The sequence below is a fragment of the Caretta caretta genome, chromosome 5, assembly GCF_965140235.1.
Source record: "Caretta caretta isolate rCarCar2 chromosome 5, rCarCar1.hap1, whole genome shotgun sequence".
NCBI classification, from domain to species: domain Eukaryota; kingdom Metazoa; phylum Chordata; order Testudines; family Cheloniidae; genus Caretta; species Caretta caretta.
The window spans coordinates 92,665,649-92,687,214 of record NC_134210.1 but is presented as its reverse complement, the minus strand read 5'-3'; the positions used below and the strand labels follow the sequence as shown (position 1 = coordinate 92,687,214).

General features: G+C 45.4%; 1 protein-coding gene across 1 annotated transcript in view; it reads right to left on the bottom strand.

Annotated features, from left to right (window-relative positions):
• SLC28A3 (solute carrier family 28 member 3) overlaps window positions 1–13,280 on the bottom strand; it is an 83,708-nt gene extending 70,428 nt beyond the window's left edge. The window contains exon 1 of the mRNA XM_048851515.2: window positions 13,175–13,280. Within this exon, the coding sequence (XP_048707472.2) occupies window positions 13,175–13,240 (66 nt within the window). The 5' untranslated portion in view covers window positions 13,241–13,280. The remainder of the gene's footprint in view (window positions 1–13,174) is intronic.
• Window positions 13,281–21,566: the final 8,286 nt, after the last annotated feature.

Below are 21,566 nucleotides of genomic sequence, written 5' to 3'. Positions count from 1 at the left end.
GGGGTCCATGCTACGTGATGTCGACGGGAGACGCTGTCCTGTCAATTCCCCTTACTCTTCTCAATTCGGTGGAGTACAGGAGTCAACGGGAGAGCAATCTGCAGTCGATTTAGCAGGTCTGCACTAGACCTGCTAAATTGACTGCCAATGCATTGATCACCATGTGTTAATCACCCGGTAAGTGTAGACAAGCCCCAAGTCCCATGACCTGAAGTAAATATTTCACTCAGTTACTTAAAAGAAGCCATTTAAGAGTTACTCAACTGAACTAGCAATATTTCTTATGAACTCATCCAATCGCTTTAAAGATCTTGACACAGGCAAATAAATGAATGCTAAGAATCTTAAATTCAAATAAGTCCCAATATTTCTCTCTTTTCCCTGAGGTTACTTTATATCTCTTCTTCAGGAGTACATAGTCTAAACAATCTGATGTTTAACAGAAGTTGTTGGTACTTTAAATTACAATAGCATTTCAATATCTCATTAAATCATTACAGGAACTATTTAAGTCTAGTCTATTGGCAGTGCTTTTGGAAACATTAAGTCATCAGTGATGTTGATGTTGATGTCATTGCAGAAGCAGTGCTGGACTGGAAGGTTGCTTCTTAACAATGCTGTGTTGTGGCTTGTTTGTTCTTTGTCATCTTGATTCTGTTTATTTGCATGGCTGAGAAGAGATGAACAGGCTGAACTGAGAGTGCTGAGTGGTATCTCAGTTCAGATAGATTTATATCCTTCTCTTTCCATAGTCTCACTAAAGGTGGCAGCCACACTGTGCTACAGAGTAAGTCTTCCAGAAAACATAGAGATGCCACACCGTGTGTACTCTAGATGCAGTCTTGGGTTTCCTGAGATGCACTTCCTGCTGGGGCAGAAACAAAAGCAGCCCAGTTGCAGGCTGCAGCTACACAAAGCAGTAGGAAGTTTGTTTCTTCACTGTTGTTCATGGTTCTGCCAAAAAAAGGATTTATCTTGAGGCGTCAGTAAGATACTACACACACATCTTTCAGAGGCTTGGCTGGATCCAAATACCTGTTGCTATCACCTCTTCAAAGGCTCAACACCTTTATGGGATGGTCAGCTCCTGAATATGTAATCTGCTAAAGCATATGCAGCAAAGTTGTACATTTTCTTCAACTCATATTACTTTTGTCTTTGTGGTATGACATTTTCTTTTATTCAACTCATTTTTGGAGATGCCCCTTTAGTTCCATCAGGGTTTAATACATGTTGAAATTCCCTTTCAAATGAGTCCAAAAGCTTCTATTTACTACATAGAAGTATTTGAACTTTCAAAATATGTCTTTTTAAATTTAAATGATTCTTAGAGAGAGTCTTTAAACTTATGTGGTCATCAAAGAAGGTATTACCTCTTCTTTACAACCTTTGGAAAGGTGGTTCACGTCTGAGCATCAAGGTCCATGGGTCTCAACTGCCAGCCCAGGACTCTCTAGGAGTCAGTATGTGCTGACCTACCTCCCAGTGATCTGTTAACAGTCACCAGAACTCAAAGCTCAGCTCAGCAGAGGATGCCAGTCCTGGGGTCTGACTGGAAAGGCTCTAAGGATCGCCCTGCTTCTATTTAAACCAAGCAGAGGAACAGGAAGTCATTTGTGGAACTGGATTGTTCCCTGCTTAGGATTTCCTCCGCTGCACTACCTGATCCTGCTGCCTGACTTTGACTTCCTGGTATCCTGACCCAGCCTGCCACTTGGCCCTGACTTCCAGTCTGCCCTCTGTCTTGTCTCAGACTCTGATCACCTGGTAACCTGACTCTGCCTGGCCGCTGACACCCAGGGGTGAAAGTAAAGCCGAAGACTTACCGGTACGGGGGCTGGCTCCACGGTCTGGCCCTTCCACGCTGGCTGGCCCATGCCGCTTGGGGTTCCAGTGGCAATTTAAAGGGCCCAGAGCTCCGGCTGCTGCCATGGCAGCAGTGGCGATGGCCGGAGCCCCAGGCCCTTTTAAATCGCCATCCCCGGGACAGCTGCTTCGTTTGCCCCCACATCCCTCCATTAGCGGCTGGGGGGTGGGGAAGGGGCAATGACATTAAAGCACTGCCACAGCAGCGCTTTAAGCAGTGTCCTTTGCCGCGGCAGCGCTTAAAAGTCAGCTGGATATGGGCTGGTACTGGCGGCCATTTTTTATCAGTACGCTGTACTGGCCAGTACCAGCTTACTTTCACCCCTGCTGACACCCGACTCCAGGTATGGCCTTTGGCCTTTCTCAGATTCTTGTCTATTGGTATCCAGACCCAACCTGTCTCCTGGCTCCTGACTTCTCTGACCACTAAGTCAGATCACTCACGTCCCAGTAGCGAAACTGAGTTTGGTCAGGAAGTTGCTTAACCATTGCCTGAAAACTAATTAATTCCCCAAATAATATAAATATTTGATAATCAAGTGGCTTCTTATATTAGTAACCATTTATAAGATTACTTTATTCCATATCAGTAAATAAAAGATATTACTACTCACATAGCAGTGGTATCAATGTCTTACATGGTTGAATTTAGATACAAACCATTTGCAAGTGAACATCACAAAAAAGGGGGTTATACCATCTTAAGCATTTAAGGAACAATCAATCAAAGGTTTCCACCTTTTAAGTGGAACTGTGAGTTTAGATATAACCAAAATATTTCTCAACTATACATATTTTCCTTAAAGTTAAACAAAGGAATATTTTAGGCTGTATAAAAATCCGTGTCCCAAAGAATATTTCCAGAATTCTTTGTATGGGTTTCAAACTGAGGTTTTTCTCTTTGAAGAGAGGAGGTGGGAAAGAAGTAATGACAAGAGACTCCTGGTTCAGCTTTTATGGCCTTGATATATCCAGAGTGAAACATCATTTTTCTTTCAGATACTAGGAAAAGTCTATCTTCAGATCCCAGTCGAAGGGGGAAGAAAACCAGTGTTGTGTGTTCAAACTGACAGCTGCCTGCGCAATAGCATGTTCACATTTGCGGCACTTGCAGCACTATTCAGAGCGGTGCACTCTGGGCGGCTATCCCACAGAGCATCTCTTTCTCTTTTGCCGCTAAGACTTGTGGTAAGGTGAAGGGGTTTGCGGGGCATCCTGGGTCCAGTCTCAATGCCCCGTGATGCGTTGTTTCGCATCCCAGCAATCCCTGTGCTTCCATTCGCATTTGGCGCCATCTTTCAACGGTTTGTGTACTGCGCACCCTGCCTCATTCAGGCTGCAGGAATGGATCTCGAACTGCTGAGATACTGCTCACTCTGACCAACACATCACGAGTGGCACTGAAATTATTCCTTAATTTACAAAGTCAAGAGGAGTGCAACATTGATCTCACCATGCGTAGCAGCTACAACCCGAGATTGCTTGTGTGTTTCACGGAGGGGCTAACCAGAGTGGAACACCGCTTTTGGGCTCGGGAAACAAGCACTCACTGGTGGGATCACATTGTGATGCACATCTGGGATGACGAGCTGCGGCTGCAGAACTTTCGCATGAGGAAAGCCACATTCATGGGACTGTGTGATGAGCTTGCCCCAGCCCTGCAGCGCAAGGACACGAGAATGAGAGCTGCCCTGTCGTTGGAGTAGCACATGCCGCTGGAGCAGCTGGCTTCTCCAGACTGCTACCAATTGGTCGCTCACCAGTTCGGAGTGAGAAAGTTGACTGTTGGACTCATGTTGACGGAAGTCTGCAGGGCCATTAATCGCATCCTACTTTGAAAGACCGTGACTCTGGGCAATGTGCATGACTTTGTGGATGGCTTTGCACAAATGGGCTTCCCTAACTGTGGAGGGGCGATAGATGGCATGCACATTCCAATTCTGACACCAGACCACCTAGCCACTGAGTACATTAATCACAAGGGGTATTTCTCAATGGTTCTCCAGGTGCTTGTGGATCACCGTCGATATTTCCCAGACATTAATGCAGGCTGGTCTGGAAAGGTTCATGACGCATGCATCTTTCGGAACACTGCTGGCTTGTTTAGCCTAACTAAAAGAAGGTTGAGGGGAGATATGATTGCTCTCTATAAATATATCAGAGGGATAAATACCAGAGAGGGAGAGGAATTATTTAAACTCAGTACCAATGTGGACACAAGAACAAATGGATATAAACTGGCCACTAGGAAATTTAGATTAGAAATTAGACGAAGGTTTCTAACCATCAGAGGAGTGAAGTTTTGGAATAGCCTTCCGAGGGAAGTAGTGGGGACAAAAGATCTATCTTGCTTTAAGATTAAACTCGATAAGTTTATGGAGGAGATGGTATGATGGGATAACATGGTTTTGGTAATTAAATATTCATGGTAAATAGGCCCAATGGCCTGTGATGGGTTTTTAGATGGGGTAAGATCCAAGTTACCCGGGAAGGAATTTTCTGTAGTATCTGGCTGATGAATCTTGCCCATATGCTCAGGGTTTAGCTGATCGCCATATTTGGGGTCGGGAAGGAATTTTCCTCCAGGGCAGATTGGAAGGCCCTGGAGGTTTTTCGCCTTCCTCTGTAGCATGGGGCACGGGTCACTTGCTGGAGGATTCTCTGCTCCTTGAGGTCTTCAAACTACAATTTGAGGACTTCAATAGCACAGATATAGATGTGAGGTCTTTTTTAGGAGTGGTGGGTGAAATTCTGTGGCCTGCATTGTGCAGGAGGTCAGACTAGATGATCATAATGGTCCCTTCTGGCCTAAATATCTATGAATCTATGAATCTATAAACACTGGCCTGTTCAAGAAGCTGCAATCAGGGGCTTTCTTCCCAGACAAGAAGATCACCGTAAGGGAAGTCGAAATGCCCATTGTGATCCTGGGAGACCCCACCTACCCCTTAATGCCATGGCTTATGAAGCCATACACAGGGCAACTAGACAGCAGCAAGGAGTAGTTCAACAACAGGCTGAGCAAGTGCAGAATGACTGTAGAGTATGCATTTGGCCGTTTAAAACCCACTGGCAATGCCTGTATGGGAAGCTGACATGGCTGATGACAATATTCCTACGCTTATAGCCATGTGCTGTATGCTCCATAATATTTGTGAAGGCAAGGGTGAAAGCTTCACTCAGGGCTGGAGCGCAGAGGCTCTGCACCTAGAGGCTGAGTTTGAACAGCCAGAGACCAGGGCTATTAGAGGGGCACAGTGAGGGGCCATAAGGATCAGGGATGCCTTGAGGCAGCAAGTTGAGGCTGAAAGCCGCTAATATTTGTTGCTATGCTTGGGATTGCAGTGCTTGTAATGCTAGGAGGTGACTGATGCACATGATGCAAGAAGGGGGCTTAACATAATTGTATGTTGCTTTGCAGTGCTCCTTTTGCTTTTACTTAATAGAATAAAGATTGCTTTCAAACCAACACAATTCTTTTATTAAAAGACAACAACCAGAGGAGAGAGTCAAACAACAAAAATACATCAGCAGGGAGGGGGATGGGTAAGGGAAGGTCTCCAGAGGAGGAGGGGTCCCAGGATGGCTACAGATTTGTGTATGTCCATGGATCATACCCAGCCTTCTCCTTTGGAGTACAATGTAGCTGGTGCTGTACTTCAGCAGGGCCAAACTGCAGAGGGATGGGTGTTGAGTGCAGTGCGTAGAGGGATTCCACAGTGCTGGACTGTGAGGAGGGAGGAGTGGAATGCTGCGGGTAGAGAGTGGAGCCAGGAGGTTGATAAGAGTGTGTTGGCGGGGGTGGGGGCACATGGGAAAGAGTTTTGTGATAGTGGCTGCAGGGGAGGGCCTGCGCAGAGCTGCTCATTTTGAAGAGCTAGTATTGCCTGGAGCCTGTCCACTTGGCGCTCCACAAAGTTTAAGAGACGCTCCATGGCTTCATTCTGGTGTGCCGCATTCTCCTTTCGGTCCCTCTTCTCACTGTCCCGCCACTCTTTCAATTCCTGTTTCTCAGCAGTGGAGTGCATTATAACCTCATGGAGAAAGTCCCCCTTAGTTCTTCTTGATGGCTTTCTCATTCTGCGCAACCGTTCTGCTGCAGAAAAGGGAGGCTGGCCTCCCAAGGTCATCTCTGTGAAGTTTAATGCAACATTTTACAGAAGCAGTATTGTTTGCAACACAGACAACACTGATTCAGTGCTTTAAAACACAGCCGGTACTCACACACGTGTCACTAACTGGCTGCCCCCAGACAAGCACACATGAGCCACAAGACCCCCAAAATGGTGCGTAACTGCAGGGGCAGGGTGAATCACTCTTCCCGGACCCTACTGTATACTGGGCATGTGGCTCTTGGGGAGAGCCAGCACTATATGTGGGGCTTGATAATCATTCCTGTCCCCACACTTTCCACAGGATGTGATCATTATGGAAGATATCTCACTGCTGAGGGAATCAAGGAATCAAGGGAGGGTCTTCTTCAAATCTGCGGCTTCTGCCCTTGCCCCTATGTGGCTCCCCTGTGTGCAGCAATGGTCCCCCTCCCCCCACCATGATGGCAGAGTGGAACAGGAAAGTTACCATTAATGGGGCAAGAAACAAAGCAGCTCCACCGAGGAACCTGTGGCAACAGATTGCCCAGTATCTCCACAAGAGCTTCCTGGAGATCTCTTTGGGAGATTCCTGTGAAGTGAGGGAGTGTAGCAGGTGGTCACCCACTCTGGCCCTGAGGGGGTTAAAACAGACCTGGGAAAGGGCTGCCCCCGGAAGCCAATAGGCTAGGCTGATTGGGGAAGCAGCCACAGTGGGGGCCACGCCCCAAGCAGGCCACAGCTGGCCCTATAAAAGGGCTGTGAGCCAGGAGCTCAAAAGGACACTCTCTCTAGCTATAGAGAGAGAAGGACCTGGCTGCCTGGGAGCTGAGCTGGGCACCTGACTGGAGCAGGGCTGGGAAAGGCCAGAGGAGCTGAGGAGCTCCAGCCTGGAGAACCCGCAGGCTGCAGGCCCGAAGCAGGTACTGGGATTGCAGAGGTGGGGTCCAGGGTTCGGCAAAGGGTCCACTCTTGACTGGCATGTGAGTCAACGAAGTATCCAGAGGGGCTTCACAGGGGTCTTCGCAGTGGAGGTGGGGTCGCCACTGAGTATCGCATCCAGCTCTTTGTAGAACCGGCAGCTTGTGGGCGCAGCACTGGAGCAGCGGTTTGCCTCCCACGGCATGTGGTAGGCAGTCTGCAGCTCCTTCACTTTTACCCTACATTGCAATGTGTCCCAGTCATGGCCCCTTTCAGTCATGCATCATGAAATATGTCCATAGGTATCATAATTCCTCCGGCTGGAGCGCAGCTGGGACTGCACAGCTTCCTCTCCCCAAATGCCAGTGAGGTCCAGCAGTTCAGCAGTGCTCCAAGCAGAGGATCACCTGGTGTCTGGAGCAGGCATGGCCACCTGAAAAGATGCACTGAGACTACTGCACGCATCACCGGGGACACAAGAAGGGGACTTTCAAATTTGCAAAGGAATGTAAGGGGTGGGGATGACGGTTGGTCACCTGAGGGCAGGAAAGTAGAGTTCAAACCGATGACCAGAGAGGTGAGAACAGGCAGTGTGGGACACCTCCTGGAGGCCAATCGCAGCGCTGCAGTCGCCACGGTGTCTACATTGGCACCGCAGCGCTGTAGCCCTGGCGCAAAAAGCTGTACGCCTGTCAGTTTCTGCACACTAAGTGGCTTGGCAGTGTGTACACCTCAGGAGTTACAGTGCAGAAAGCTGATTTACTGCACAGAAACTTGCCAGTGTAGACGGGGCCTAGATGACATCCTCTTAGTCTCAGAAGACGGGTCTATTTGCCATAGCCTTTCTACAGGCTACCAGTTTTGAATAAGAATATTCTAGATGTGACTCCACAGCAATCTGTTAAACAAAGTCAGCATAGTTTCCATTATCAGTGTTTAGTATTCTGTCTAGACATAGTGCACACCCAAGAATTTTTCCAGATGATGATGAAAGATGGGCTGACATCACAGCACTGCAGTAACTGCTTAGAGGTTACAGATTGTTTTGGAAGGAACTGTTATATTGTTAGAGATTAGTCAGGATGACTTTGAACCCCAATGCATATCCGGTGTCTACTGATGCAAATGACACTTAGTTGCTTTTAGTGTGTGGAAATACTTGATTTGCTTGCACAATCAGAATAGCTGCATGTTCAAATATAAGTACATAATTGCTCATGCTTTTTTCTGTCTGGACATCCAGAGCTTTCTGTTTTTAATTGACCTGTAAAGTCCATCTCCTCAAAGTTTCGGACATTCATTCATTCAGCCAGTTGCAAATGAAGATGTCTTCTATGTGATTCACTAAATCTCATTTCCCCCCCAGCACATTGTTCATCCTGGCTTCGTTCTTCATCCTGCCTCATCTGTTAACTAGCATGTCACTATCATTTAAAAAGGTATCAATATGCAGGTTCTATCCTGAGACAGAATTTTCCAGATCAGTAATGCTGAGGTCCAGGAATAGTGACTTTGGGACTTTTAAATCAATTGTTGCCAGCATATGCTGAAAGATATCAAAGCTACTGAACAAGAGAGAGAAACATGGATTATTTATATATTGAATTCAAGCAAATGGCTCTTCCATGTACAGCACAGAGAGATGGAAGATCAGCTAGCAGATTTAAATTCAGTGGGTCCAAAGTGAAGGTGCACAAATAGTGTAAATTAAGCCCACTTGTGTACATTTGATATTTTTAAAGGTTTAAATCAGCTGTGGAGAACTAGGCAGCTGTAAATCTATGACACAGTGGGTGGACAAGTAAGAATGATGTGACACACAGGCTAAGCGTGTTGCACAACTGGCTTATAGAAACCAATAGAAAGCTGCTCACTATCACAGCAGACAACACTTTTGGCAGGCAGAGAAATAAAACCAGAGGAACTGAAGCGGAAAGAGAAGTGACTTCTGAAGCTGCTCATAAAAAAAAATAGTCAGAGTCATAAATATGGTCCTGACTCCCTGGTCTGCCTTCTGGCTTGTCTCAGGCTCTTATCTCCTAGCAGTCTGACACTGCCTACCTCCTGACATCCCCATTGCTGTGGCATTCACAACCTATTTGTGTTTAACTCAATTTATACTTTATGTTTGTTGGTTACTTTCAAAGTCAGGTGGTTTTGAGTGTATTGGAGTCCTTCTCACAACTCCTCAGTATGTGCCACCTCCCATAGATCTGTGGAGGAGGTGGTGAAACTTTTGGATTAGCAGCAGTTTTAATGAGAGCCCAGAGTTTTAGCACTGACTTAGAGCAATCTTCAGATAACAACCCAATTAGGGTGTTTGAGAGATGAACCAAGTTAGCCCCATGGCTATACAGTGGGAACTGAATTTTGTTACTGACTAGATTGTGGCTTTAATGCCACAGCCTTGAGTTGGCGACAGCATGGCACAGATGTCCAGAAGATCAAATCAGTGAGGTGTTCACAAGCGTGACATTAAGAGTATTCAAAGCTAGATGACACAATATTGCATAACCTCTGTACCACACTACTTATGTATATTGTAGATATATATTGTGACAGGGTCAGGCCAGATGGCTGCAGGAGAGTGACAGAAGGCAGACATATTAGCTCCAGGTTAAGTAGGTCCCTTTCCCCTGGGTAAGGTAACAGGAAAGGTTCCAGAAAAATCAGGAACTTTTTGGAAACAATTAAGGCAGACAGGCTGATTAGAACACCTGCAGCCAATCAAGAAGCTGCTAGAATCAATTAAGGCAGATTAATCAGGGCACCTGGGTTTAAAAAGGAGCTCGCTTCAGTTTGTGGTGTGAGGAGCTGGGAGCAAGAGGTGCAAGAAGCTGAGAGTGAGAAGGCATACTACTGGAAGACTGAGAAGTACAAGCATTATCAGACATCAGGAGGGAGGTCCTGTGGTGAGAATAAAGACGATGTTGGGAGGAGGCCATGGGAAAGTAGCCCAGGGCATTGTAGCTGTCATGCAGCTGTTATAGGAGCCACTGTAGACAGCTGGAATCCACAGGGCCCTGGGCTGGAACCCAGAGTAGAGGGCGGGCCCGGGTTCCCTCCATCCCCACAGCTCCCTACTTGATACCGGAGGAGTTGAACTGGACTGTGGGTTTCACCAGAGGGGAAGGTCTCTGGCCTGTTCCCCGATCCACTAGGTGGATCAGCAGAGACTGCGGGGATTGTTCTTCTTCCTTTCCCCATGCTGGCCAGTGATGAGGCTAACTGAGTGAACGGCAGATTTGAGCCACGAAAATGGCCAAACTGAGGGCTGCTGTGAACCTCTGATGTGAGAAAATCCACCAATAAGCACAGGACGCACCAAGGCAGAGGAGGAACTTTGTCACAATATATATATACAGAGAGAGACAGATATTTCAACATCTAACACTGATGTTCTCTTCAATAAATACATGACAGCTCTCTATGCTTAAACCTACACAATAACGATTTATGTTCCTTAAATTATGTGACATTTTCCAACGAATACATCTGTTAAAAGCCTGAAGACATTGACAAATATGATTTGTGTTAATTCTTGAGTTGTAGCTGCAAGGTATCTTGGAAACAAGGAATTTAGCATGTAGGTTTTATAGTTGCAGTGATGCTATCTTGTGTTATACTGCAGGGGTAAGAGTGTGCTATGGGGGATGGATAAGATTCAGTGCAGGAGGAGCTACATATGTTGGGAGCCATACATGTAAGCAGCTGACGCTTATGAATCTCCATCACTTCATTTTGCTACTTCAAAATGATTTTTATACACTAAATGGTGCCAGTTTCCTGGTATCGTTTTAACTGTAGTTGCATTTGCAGGGGTGCAGTGGCTGCTGTACAAGCTGCAGGCATTCCTCTTGTTCTTTAGTGACATTTCTTGGAAGCTGAAGCTGCAAATGATGAGGGGAAAGTGCTTATGACAAAGACTGCAGTTTCTTAGACATATGTATGATCACAAAGCAGTTGGGAGGGGAGGTGCATTGGGGCCATTACTACAACTAGCTCCAGTGGGATCCATGTAACACAAATGAGAAGAAGTTGATCCTAAGGAGGGCTGAAAGCAGGAACCTCTAACATCAAATGTACTATAGAAAAGGTTATACTCATGTGGTACAGTGAGAATACTGTTATATTATCTAGGGCTATGTAAATTGTTTAAGTATCTTAGCCAAATGGAAACTGAAAAAAGCTCAAATATTTATACAAATAATAATAAGTAAAATAAATTGATCTCTTTGCTTGTGTTCTAGCCTGTCTGTCAAGGCACAATCTCTCCACATTGTGAGGCAAATAGTCTCTCATGCCTGATGAAGGGAAATACAGATATGACCCTTTGACCACAAACCAGTTACCAGTCAGGTCCAATGAGCACTGTTGAAAGTTGTCTTATTTACTTTCTAAAACAAACTCACTGCTGCAGATTTACTTTGTCCCTGTCTTATTTTCTGTTATTTTGTGGTTTAATCATTAAACAGTTCATACATATCTGAGAGTTTGTTTATGGGACAGTACCGCAGATTCAAAGGGGCTTAAATTAAATTAATCACTTTCCTCAATGCCCTTATGTTTATGGCCTGGAGAATTGCTGACTACTTTGACCTTTCTATTGTATAGCAGGGAAATTATTGGTTGTTTAATACAATACAACCAGACATCATGTCTTTGAAGACAATAAGGGCCTACTCCATGCTTAAGAGAAACAGACAGAAGGAAATAGGGGGAGCTGATCATCCTATTTTGCTCCTTGGCCTCTGTCAGGTGATTCATTTTTGGGCACAGGAAGCTAAACATTATCTTCTGACTTTTGTCCTTTGAGGGGAAATGAGTAACATGTTACAAATAGAATCCCTATATAATTAAATCTTTTTGTTTTCTTCCAGCAAAAACTTCATTCTGGTCAAATTCAGATGTGATAATCTGGAGTATGGACCACTGAAGTCACTTGGATCAGGTCCTAAGTGCATGCCACTTCATTGAGTTCCTAGAATTTGAACCCTCTCACCAAGTCTGAATTTGTTCTATGATTTAGCTGTAACACCAGAATTGCAATGTGCACTTTGTGTTTTGAGGTAATTTGGGACTCTGATTTCACTTCACTTATGACTGGGGTTTCTCTCTCTCTGAGCTCACTGTAAGACACTGCACTAGTAATAACTACATACCATTGCTGGGTTTAGTTCAGTTAGCAAAAACATTTATTTGGAAAAAAAACTCTACAGACAATATCTGGTTGGTGTGAATGTTCCCATTAGCATGCAGAATATAAAAGGTGTCACATATTATTCTGAATGCTCTGTAATACGAACTTGATGTTCCTATGTGAATCATGACTGGCTTATGTGCATAGGCCACAACAGTAAAAGCCAAATACTGTCCTTCCTGCTGATCTCCCTCGCTGAGCTTTGAACAAGGTGGGTTTGGTGGTTGTGGGAGGAGAGGAAGGAGTCCGTCCTGCACAGAGCAGCTTCAGGACCATAGTCTCTCCCACACCTGTGCCCCAGTACTCTCGGTGACAATGCTGCCAGATGGTGGATCCATTGGCCTCTCTGCTCCTTCTTCTCCTGTCCCTGCCCTGCTACTCATGTCTTGCTGTGCATGGATATGCTGGGAACCTTTGCTAAGCTGGGCTCCATGTTGTGCACAGCATGCGGGCCCTGTGAGTGGGTTCCCTAAATCCTATCTGCTCCTTGTCCCTCCCTGTAGCAGAATGTGCTCTTGCAGCCACTGCACTGAGTGAAGGAGCAAGATTTGCCCTGAGTGATTATGTATGTGACTGTTTTTCTTAAGGCAAGACCAGCTCTTTGATTAGAAGTTAAGGTTTGGGGGTCTAATACTTTCCTCTTATTAATTTTCCTTGCTTTGATGGGGCAGTTGTTTGCACCACAGCGATGACTAATTCCAACACCCTCAGCTGCAATCAAAGCAGGCACTGTACATTAACAATCCTAATAACAACCAAATATGATTTTAGTCTGAGATGCTCTGCACAGAGAAGATAGTGGGGAAAAGTCAGTGGTGAGATCTGTGAGCACAGGTGACCCTCTGAATTCAAGAGGCTGAATGTGAACAAGGGACTTTTCAGCTATCCCAGCACACTGGGTAACAAAGGACGGCAGTAAATGGAGCCTCTGTAAGTGTGCCAGTTCTGGTTAGTCCCTTTATTTAAAAGCCTTTCACACTGGCAGGGTATATCTGCAAGTGTGCTGTAAAATATTTGTATGTGCAGAGCAGAAACTGTTCTCTCCATGCAGATTCCTAGTAATTACTTTCCAACCCCCTACAAAAATCAGGCTTACCTGAAATGAAGCATTATAGAATCCATCTGCTCCAGAAAGAGCATGGCTATTTTCTTTCAGCTCCATGTGTATAACTTGCACAGGGATTTCTACCTGTCTGTTCAAAAAGGCAGGCGGTCAGCAGCAGCACTTAGTTAATCCATCTAGTATTCTGTTTCTATTACTTAAAGTTTACCTGGCTGTGACCACTCCCATCCTGTTTCCTCATGGCCCCACCTTCTAGCTCTTTTGAAACATTCCCCTGCACATAAAGGCAGGGTGAAGCAGAGTTCCAAGACTATTAAAATGACAGAAGGATTCATGCATGCAACAACAACAACAAAAAAAGCCTTCCTGAGTGATCCAAAAGCAAAATGTATTTTTACATAGCCTTCATTCACTCACACACACAAAGCATGTAGTGCACAGAAAATCCTCCTCACCCAGATCTTTGAGAGGTAGCACTCATTTAATCTTTTGTGATGTTTATCTTAAAATGACAATCAAAATATATGAAATATCCATTGGCATCTATTTTAACAAATGACTAATAAAAATAGTCAAACTAGCCAGAGACCTAGGATATTAAAAGGCTTGTTTTTCAAAAGATCAGGCCCTGAGATAATGTACAAGTGTGTGCAATTGCACGTTTAAGTGGCATGCACTGTGAATGTAGTTGTACCTGCAAATAGATATGACAACTTACACTAGCTGAGTCTCTGCCTCCCAGAGTGTAGTGTAAAGGGGCCTTTGTGTACATAAGAATAGATCCCAGGTGTTGCTACAGTCAAAGCAAGCAATCAGCCTCCACCCTCACCCCCACCAGCCCCTTCAGCTCTTCTTTATCAAGTATAAAGACACTAAAAGTCAAAAGCATTTTTTTTCTTCTATGCAGATCACCTTTAAATGGGACTGTCTCAAAAACAATGATTGATTTCCTAGTCATTTTGAGAACTGGAAGGATTACTGAACTGAAGGGCCCATTGTCTCTTCCATATACAGAAGTAACTTCCATTAGTGTTCCTGTGAGTTAGCCCTATTTATACCCATTGTGGAGAGAACTGACTACAGAATCAAATAATTTTACCTTTACAAAGACTGATACATAATTAAATCCAATGAATAGAAAACAATATAAAAAAGAGAACCTACAGCTTTTTATTTGTAGTGTTTCCTTATCAAGCTTTGTACAGGAATGGAGATACACTTTAAAATACCAGCATTATTTGAGAAATTCATACTCCTTGCATAGTCAGCTTTCTTAGGGCTGGGATAATCTCAATTCAGTGGAGTTACATGGGTGTAAATCTGCTATCAGTGAGCTCCGATTCAGATCTATGGTCCAGGAATTTCAGATGAGGATTGACAATTTGCATGCCTCCTTTTCTCCTTGAGAAAAGCTGCACCACTGAGCTCCATTCCCTTCTCTTGTTCAGCCCAGTACTTTCATACCACATGGGTGTAGCTAACATTTCAGCATCTCCTTTTCTTAAACAAAATGAGCAAATGAAATCCTGTATGTGTTTACGGTATTGCAGGGAGTCGGATGCTGTTACATTACACAATGGATAGCCACCACTTCACAGCAGTTACAAGAGAAAACATAAGAGATTAATGCTCTAGAGAAAACAAAAATTGTTGAAAAGCATGCATTTAACATCTTCCCTTGTAGCCATTTCCAAAAACAGATGGGAGGTTTTTTCAGTGCTCTCTGAGAAAGACATCAAGCTATTTGAAAGGACTGACAGCAAAAAACTAACTTTCTTTGTGAGTCCTGATCGACATATAGACAATTGTAAAGAAAAACACAAGTCCTACTAAATGGATAAACCTTCTGCCTGAGCTTTGTGCTTATATACACTTTTACTTTTGAATAGGAGAAAAGGATGGCAGTTGATATAAATGGGCAGCCTACAGCTATTGGAGGTGGAACTGATAGCCATCTTCAATGCTTCTTGGGCAACAGATACAGAAAGGTAAATAGTAAAAGATGGAGAATTCTGGCAAGCAAATAAAGGTCCCAATCTTCAAAGCAAGGCTGCTGCCACAATGGGACTAAACTACATTAACCACAAGGAACAGCAAACAAAACACTGTAGGACTCTGGAGTGTTGAGTAATGGGGCAGCATTCAATTTGCTCTTCCAAGTCTGCTTTGAAAGTCAGTCATTCAGCCTTGCTAGACCATATTATGCAAATCAAATTGTTTCTACACATTTCCAGTAGCTGAGGAGATTAGAATTTTTACAGAACCCAAAGGCCTCAGGCCACATGAGGGCCTCATTGGTGTAGGCACTGTGCCAACACATAGGCCTTGTCTACACTAGCAAGTTTCTGCACAGTTAAGCAGCTTTCTGCATTGTAACTCCCGAGGTGTACACACTGCCAAGCCACTTAGTGCGCAGGAACTGCACAGTTGTAGTGATCTAAAAAAACCACCCCGATGAGAGGGGTAGAGCTTTCTGCACCAGGGCTACAGCACCATGGTACCAGTGGCACCGTGGCAATTACAGCGCTGCGATTGGCCTGCAGGAGGTGTTCCACAATGCTTGTTCTCACCTCTCTGGTCATCGGTTTGAACTCTACTGCCCCTACCCTCTACTGCCAACTGTCATCCCCATCCTGTACATTCCTTGCAAATTTGAAAGTTCCCTTCTGGTTTGCTGGGTGATGTATGCAGTGATCTCAGCGCATCTTTCCAGGTGATCATGCCTGCTCCACTCACCAGGCGATCCCCCACTTGGTGCAATGCCGAGCTGCTGAACCTCATCAGCATTTGGGGAGAGGAAGCTGTCCAGTCCAAGCTGCACTCCAGCGGTAGGAATTACGATAGCCACGGACAGATTTCATGATGCATGACTGAAAGGGGCCATGACTGGGACACATTGGAGTGCAGGGTCAAAGTGAAGGAGCTGCGGAACGCCTACCACAAGGCGCGGGCGGCAAACCACTGCTCTGGTGCTGCATCCATGAGCTGCTGGTTCTACAAAGAGCTAGACACGATACTCGCACCTCCACTGCGAAGGCCCCTGTGGATACTTCATTGGCTCACATGCCAGTCGAGATTGGACCGAGCCAGGAGGAGGAAATCTTGGACGAAGAGAGGGAGGGGGACCCAGAGGCAGAGGATTACTCGGAGGCCAGAGATGCATGCAGTCAGGAGCTCTTTTCTACCGCAGAGGAGCCTAGCCAGTCACAGCAGGCGGATCTTGACAAAACGCAAACAGGAGAGGAGGCCCCTGGCAAATGGATCTAATTTTGGGAATTGCTGAAGTGAGTTGTTGGGGGCAGGAGGGTTGCAGAAAGCTGGCTTGTCTCCCACCACATGCCTAGTCTGAGAAGTGGAACAGGCTGTTGATAGACTCCCTCGCTTCATAGGAATCTCCCTCAGAGATCTCCAGGAAACTCTCTCATGGAGAAACTGGGCAATCCGCTGCTGCAGGTTCCTCAGCAGAGCTGCTTTGTTTCTTGCCCCATTAACGGTAACTTTCCTGCGCCACTTTGCCATCACAGTGGGAACCATTGCTGCACACAGACAAGCCACATAGGGGCCAGCGCAGAAGCCTGATCACCCTCAGCAGCGAGATATCTTCCATAATGATCACATCCTGTGGAAAGTGTGGGGACAGGAATGATTATCAGGCTTCTCCTACAGTGCTGGCTCTTTCCAAGAGCCACGTGCCCAGTGTACAGCAGGGTCCGGGAAGAGTAATTTCCCCTTCCCCTGTGGCTACTCACCATTTTGGGGGTCTTGTGGCTCATGTGTGCTTGCCTGGAGCCAGCCAATTAGTGACAGGTGTGTGAGTACTGGCTGTGTTTTAAATAACTGAATCAGTGTTGTCTCTGTTGCAAACAATACTGCTTCTGTAAAATGTTGCATTTAAACTTCACAGAGATGATCTTGGGAGCCCAGCCCCCGTCTTTGTTATCAGCGACAGAATGGCTGCGCAGAATTAGAAAGCGGCCAAGAAGAACTAAGGAGGACTTTCTCCGTGAGGTTATGATGCACTCTGCCACAGAGAAACAGGAACTGAAGGAATGGTGGGACAGTGAGAGGAAGGACTGAAGGAGAATGCGGCACACCAGAAAGAAGCCACGGAGCGGCTCTTAAACGTTATGGAGTGCCAAGTGGACATGCTTCACGCGATACAAGCTCTTCAAACCGAGCCCTCCCCTGCAGCCACTGTCGCAAAACTCTTTCCCATGCGCTCCTCTCCCCCACACCGCCAACACACTCTTATCAACCTCCTGGTTCCACTCTCTACCCACCGCATTCCACTCCTCCCTCCTCACAGTCCAGCACTGTGGACTCCCACTACTCAACACCCATCCATCTGCAGTTTGGTCATGCTGAAGTACAGCACCCGCTGCATTGTACTCCAAAGGAGAAGGTTGGGTATGATCCATGGACATACACAAATCTGTAGCTGTCCGGGACCCCTCCTCCGCTTGAGACCTTCCCTTCCCCTATCCCCCTCCCTGCTGATGAATTTTTCCGTTTGTCTCTCTCCTCCGGCTGTTGTGTTTTTAATAAAAAAATTGTGTTGGTTTGAAAGCAATCTTTATTAAGTGAAAGCAAAAAAAGCACTGCAAAGCAACATACAATTATGTTAAGCCCCCTTCTGGCATCATGTGCACCAGTCACCTCCTAGCATTACAAGCACTGCAAGCCCGAGCATAGCAACAAATATTAGTGGCTTTCAGCCTCAAATTGCTGCCTCAAGGCACCCCTGATCCTTATGGCACTGCACTGTGCCCCTCTAATAGCCCTGGTCTCTGGCTGTTCAAACTCAGCCTCCAGGCGCTGAGCCTCTCCGCTCCAGCCCTGCGTGAAGCTTTCACTCTTCCCTTCACAAATATTATGGTGTGTACAGCACGTGGCTATAAGCATAGGAATATTGTCATCGGCAAGGTCCAGCTTCCCATTCAGGCATCACCTGAGAGGCTTTTAAATGGCCAAATGCACACTCCACAGTCATTCTGCACTTGCTCAGCCTGTTGTTGACCTGCTCCTTGCTGCTGTCAAGTTGCCCTGTGTATGGCTTCATAAGCCACAGCATTAAAGGGTAGGCGGGGTCTCCCAGGATCACAATGGGCATTTCGACTTCCCCTACAGTGATCTTCTTGTCTGGGAAGAAAGTCCCTGCTTGCAGCTTCTTGAACAGGCCACTGTTCTGAAAGATGCGTGTGTCATGCACCTTTCCGGACCAGCCTGCGTTAATGTCCGTGAAATGCCCATGGTGATCCACAAGCACCTGGAGAACCATTGAGAAATACCCCTTGAGATTAATGTACTCAGTGGCTAGGTGGTCTGGTGCCAGAATTGGAATGTGTGTGCCATCTCTTGCCCCTCCACAGTTAGGGAAGCCCATTTGTGCAAAGCCATCCAGGTCTTTCGGAGCAGGATGCGATTAATGGCCCTGCACACTTCCATCAACACGACTCCAACCGTCGACTTTCCCACTCCGAACTGGTTAGCGACCAATCGGTAGCGGTCTGGAGTAGCCAGCTTCAACAGTGCAATCGCCACGCGCTTCTCCAATGGCAAGACTGTTCTCATTCTCATGTCCTTGCGCTGCAGGGCTGGGGTGAGCTCATCACACAGTCCCATGAATGTGGCTTTTCTAGTGCAGAAGTTTTGCAGCCTCTGCTTGTCATCCCAGATGTGCATCGCAATGTGATTCCACCACTCAGTTCTTGTTTCCCAAGCCCAAAAGCGGCGTTCCAATGTGGTCAGCACCTCCGTGAATGCCACAAGCAATCTATTGTTGTAGCTAGTACACGCGGTGAGATCAATGTTGCAGTTCTCTTGCCTTTGTAGTTTAAGGAATAACTCCACGGCCACTCGTGATGTGTTGGTCAGAGCGAGCAGCATACTGGTCAGCAGTTCGGGATGCATTCCTGTAGTCCGAAAGAGGCAGGGCAGGGTGTGCTGTACACAAACCGTTGAAAGAAGGTGATGTCTCATAACCCCCCCTACCTTCCCAAAAGTCTTAGCGGCAAAAGAGAAAGAGGTGCTCTGTGGGATAGCTTCCCAGAGTGCACCGCTCTGAATAGCTCTGCAAGTGCTGCAAGTGTGAACACGCTATTGCGCAGGCAGCTGTTAGTGTGAACACACAACAGTGGTTTCCCTTCTGCGCTCTCTGAGTGGTGCTGTAACTGCCGGCACTGTAACTTTGCCAGTGTAGATGTGCCCATAGGAAGATCTAGTCCCAGCCCCAAAGAGTTTACAATCTATACAGAGAAGACAGACAAAGGTTTGAGGAGAGGAATGCAATATATAAACAGAGTAAGGGTTGATGAATATTTTTTTTTAAATCATGAAGGTGCTGGTAGCAACTTCATATTTAAGGGCACTTTGAACTTTTTAACTTAAAACAGCACTAAAATTCCTCTGCTGCTGTGGTTCTTGACCTTTTCAGATTCCTGCACCCCTTTCAGGAGTCTGATTTGTCTTGCGAACGCCCAAGTTTCACCTCACTTAAAACCTACTTGCTTACAAAATCAGACATAAAAATTCAAAAAAGTGTCACAACACACTGAAAAATTGCTTACTTTCTCATTTTTACCACGTAATTATAAAATAAATTGATTAGAATATAAATATTGTACTTCTATTTCAGTGCGATACGTAAGCCTATATTTCACTTGTGAGCCTTGTCATTCTGGGAGGCAGTAGAGTGACAGCAACAATTAAGTTTTTCTCCACATTGAGTCTATTCCTACTCTTGATGGCAATCATAGCAGAAAATAATAGCACAGAAAGATATGTTGACCGAAAAGGTAACAGAACATCCAAATCATGGTTCTCAAGGTCAGTCTATTTTTTTGTACTCAACACTAGAACTGGTTGGTATGGAGCCTTAAACTTCATTTGCAGACCACGGTCTGAGGATAGCTCAAAATGATTTTCTTGCTGACTAGTAGAGAGGTTACTGCTGCTTACATCTGACAAAATGAATGTGTTTGTGACCCAGTCGAGTTAAGCTAAGTTGTGCTGAATGTTGGGAAATATGACTTGAGCTCAGATGTCAAATGGGCCAAATGATCTACTATTATTTCTTTAATTTTGCTCTGCTCAATTTCCCCTGTTCAGACATCAGTGACATATGCATGAAGCAGTGGAAAACAAGTAAAGTCTTTGTCTCCACATTTGCGCTCTGGAATTCAGTTTTTCTTGATAAAAGCATTCACTTGGTCATAGAGAGTCAGAATGTTAGTCTCACGGCCTCGCATGTACAAATTTAGATCATTCAGCTTGCTAAATATATCTACAAGGTAGGCAAGTTGAGTTAACCACACAATACTGTCAAACACAGAGACAAGAGGGGATGAATAATCAGAAATGTGTGAACTTCTGTGCATAATTCAAAATCTGTCATGTACTTGTGACCTTATAGATCATTGTTGCAACAACGCTCCTATGGTTGCACCAGGTCTTGTACAGAGAAGGTCAAGTGGGGTGTTTATGGAAAGGTTGTAGTTTGCTGGTTTTGATTATGCTGTCTGTAAGTGTGTATCATTTGTGTATTTGAGGTTATGAATATTGGCTATGTACTTGTATCCCAAAGTGTTTGATTCTAAGTAGCCTCAGTGAAGCATTTGGTCAGCTTCTTGAGAAAGGACCATTCTCAGTAAGTGCCCAGTCAAGAAACACTTAACTGACAACGGACTTTGCGAGACGTCAATCCACATCTGAGCTTTCCTGGGAACATTCAAACTAACATGTAAACAATGGCGTCGGCCTGCAAAATGTTGAATCATTCATAGATATTTGACTTGCCCAGGTGGCTACAGACTCCATCTTATTGCTGTGACTTTGCACAGGAGAACAAAGGGGTTTCCACCCACAAGAGAGAGAATATAAAAGGCCCTGGAAGCCTCTCCATTTGGTCCCAACCCGTCACAATAGAGAGTCAGAATGTTAGTGTCACAGCCTTGCATGTACAAATTTAGATTATTCAGCTTGCTAAATATATCTACAAGGGGGTCAAGTTGAGTTAACCACACAATACTGTCAAACACAGAGGCAAGAGGGGATGATAATCAGAAACGTGTGAACTTCTGTGCATAATTCAAAGTTTGTCAAAGTTTCCCTCTTCGGAGCCACTAAATCTGTGCGTGAAGCAACAGTTGCTGATATTCTGATCCCATCCCTTCACAAAGAATGCAAAACAGGTGAGCATTGAATGGCTTGAACTTGATAAAGTTAAGAATTTTGAAAGACTCATTTAAAATTTCATGCAGGCCAGTCCTCGCTTACAGACAGCCCCCCCAACCTGAAGCAAATACTCACCAGCAACTACAGACCACACAACAAAAACACTAACCCAGGAACCTATCCTTGTAACAAACTCTGTTGACAACTCTGTCCACATATCTATTCAAGGGACACCATCATAGGACTTAATCAC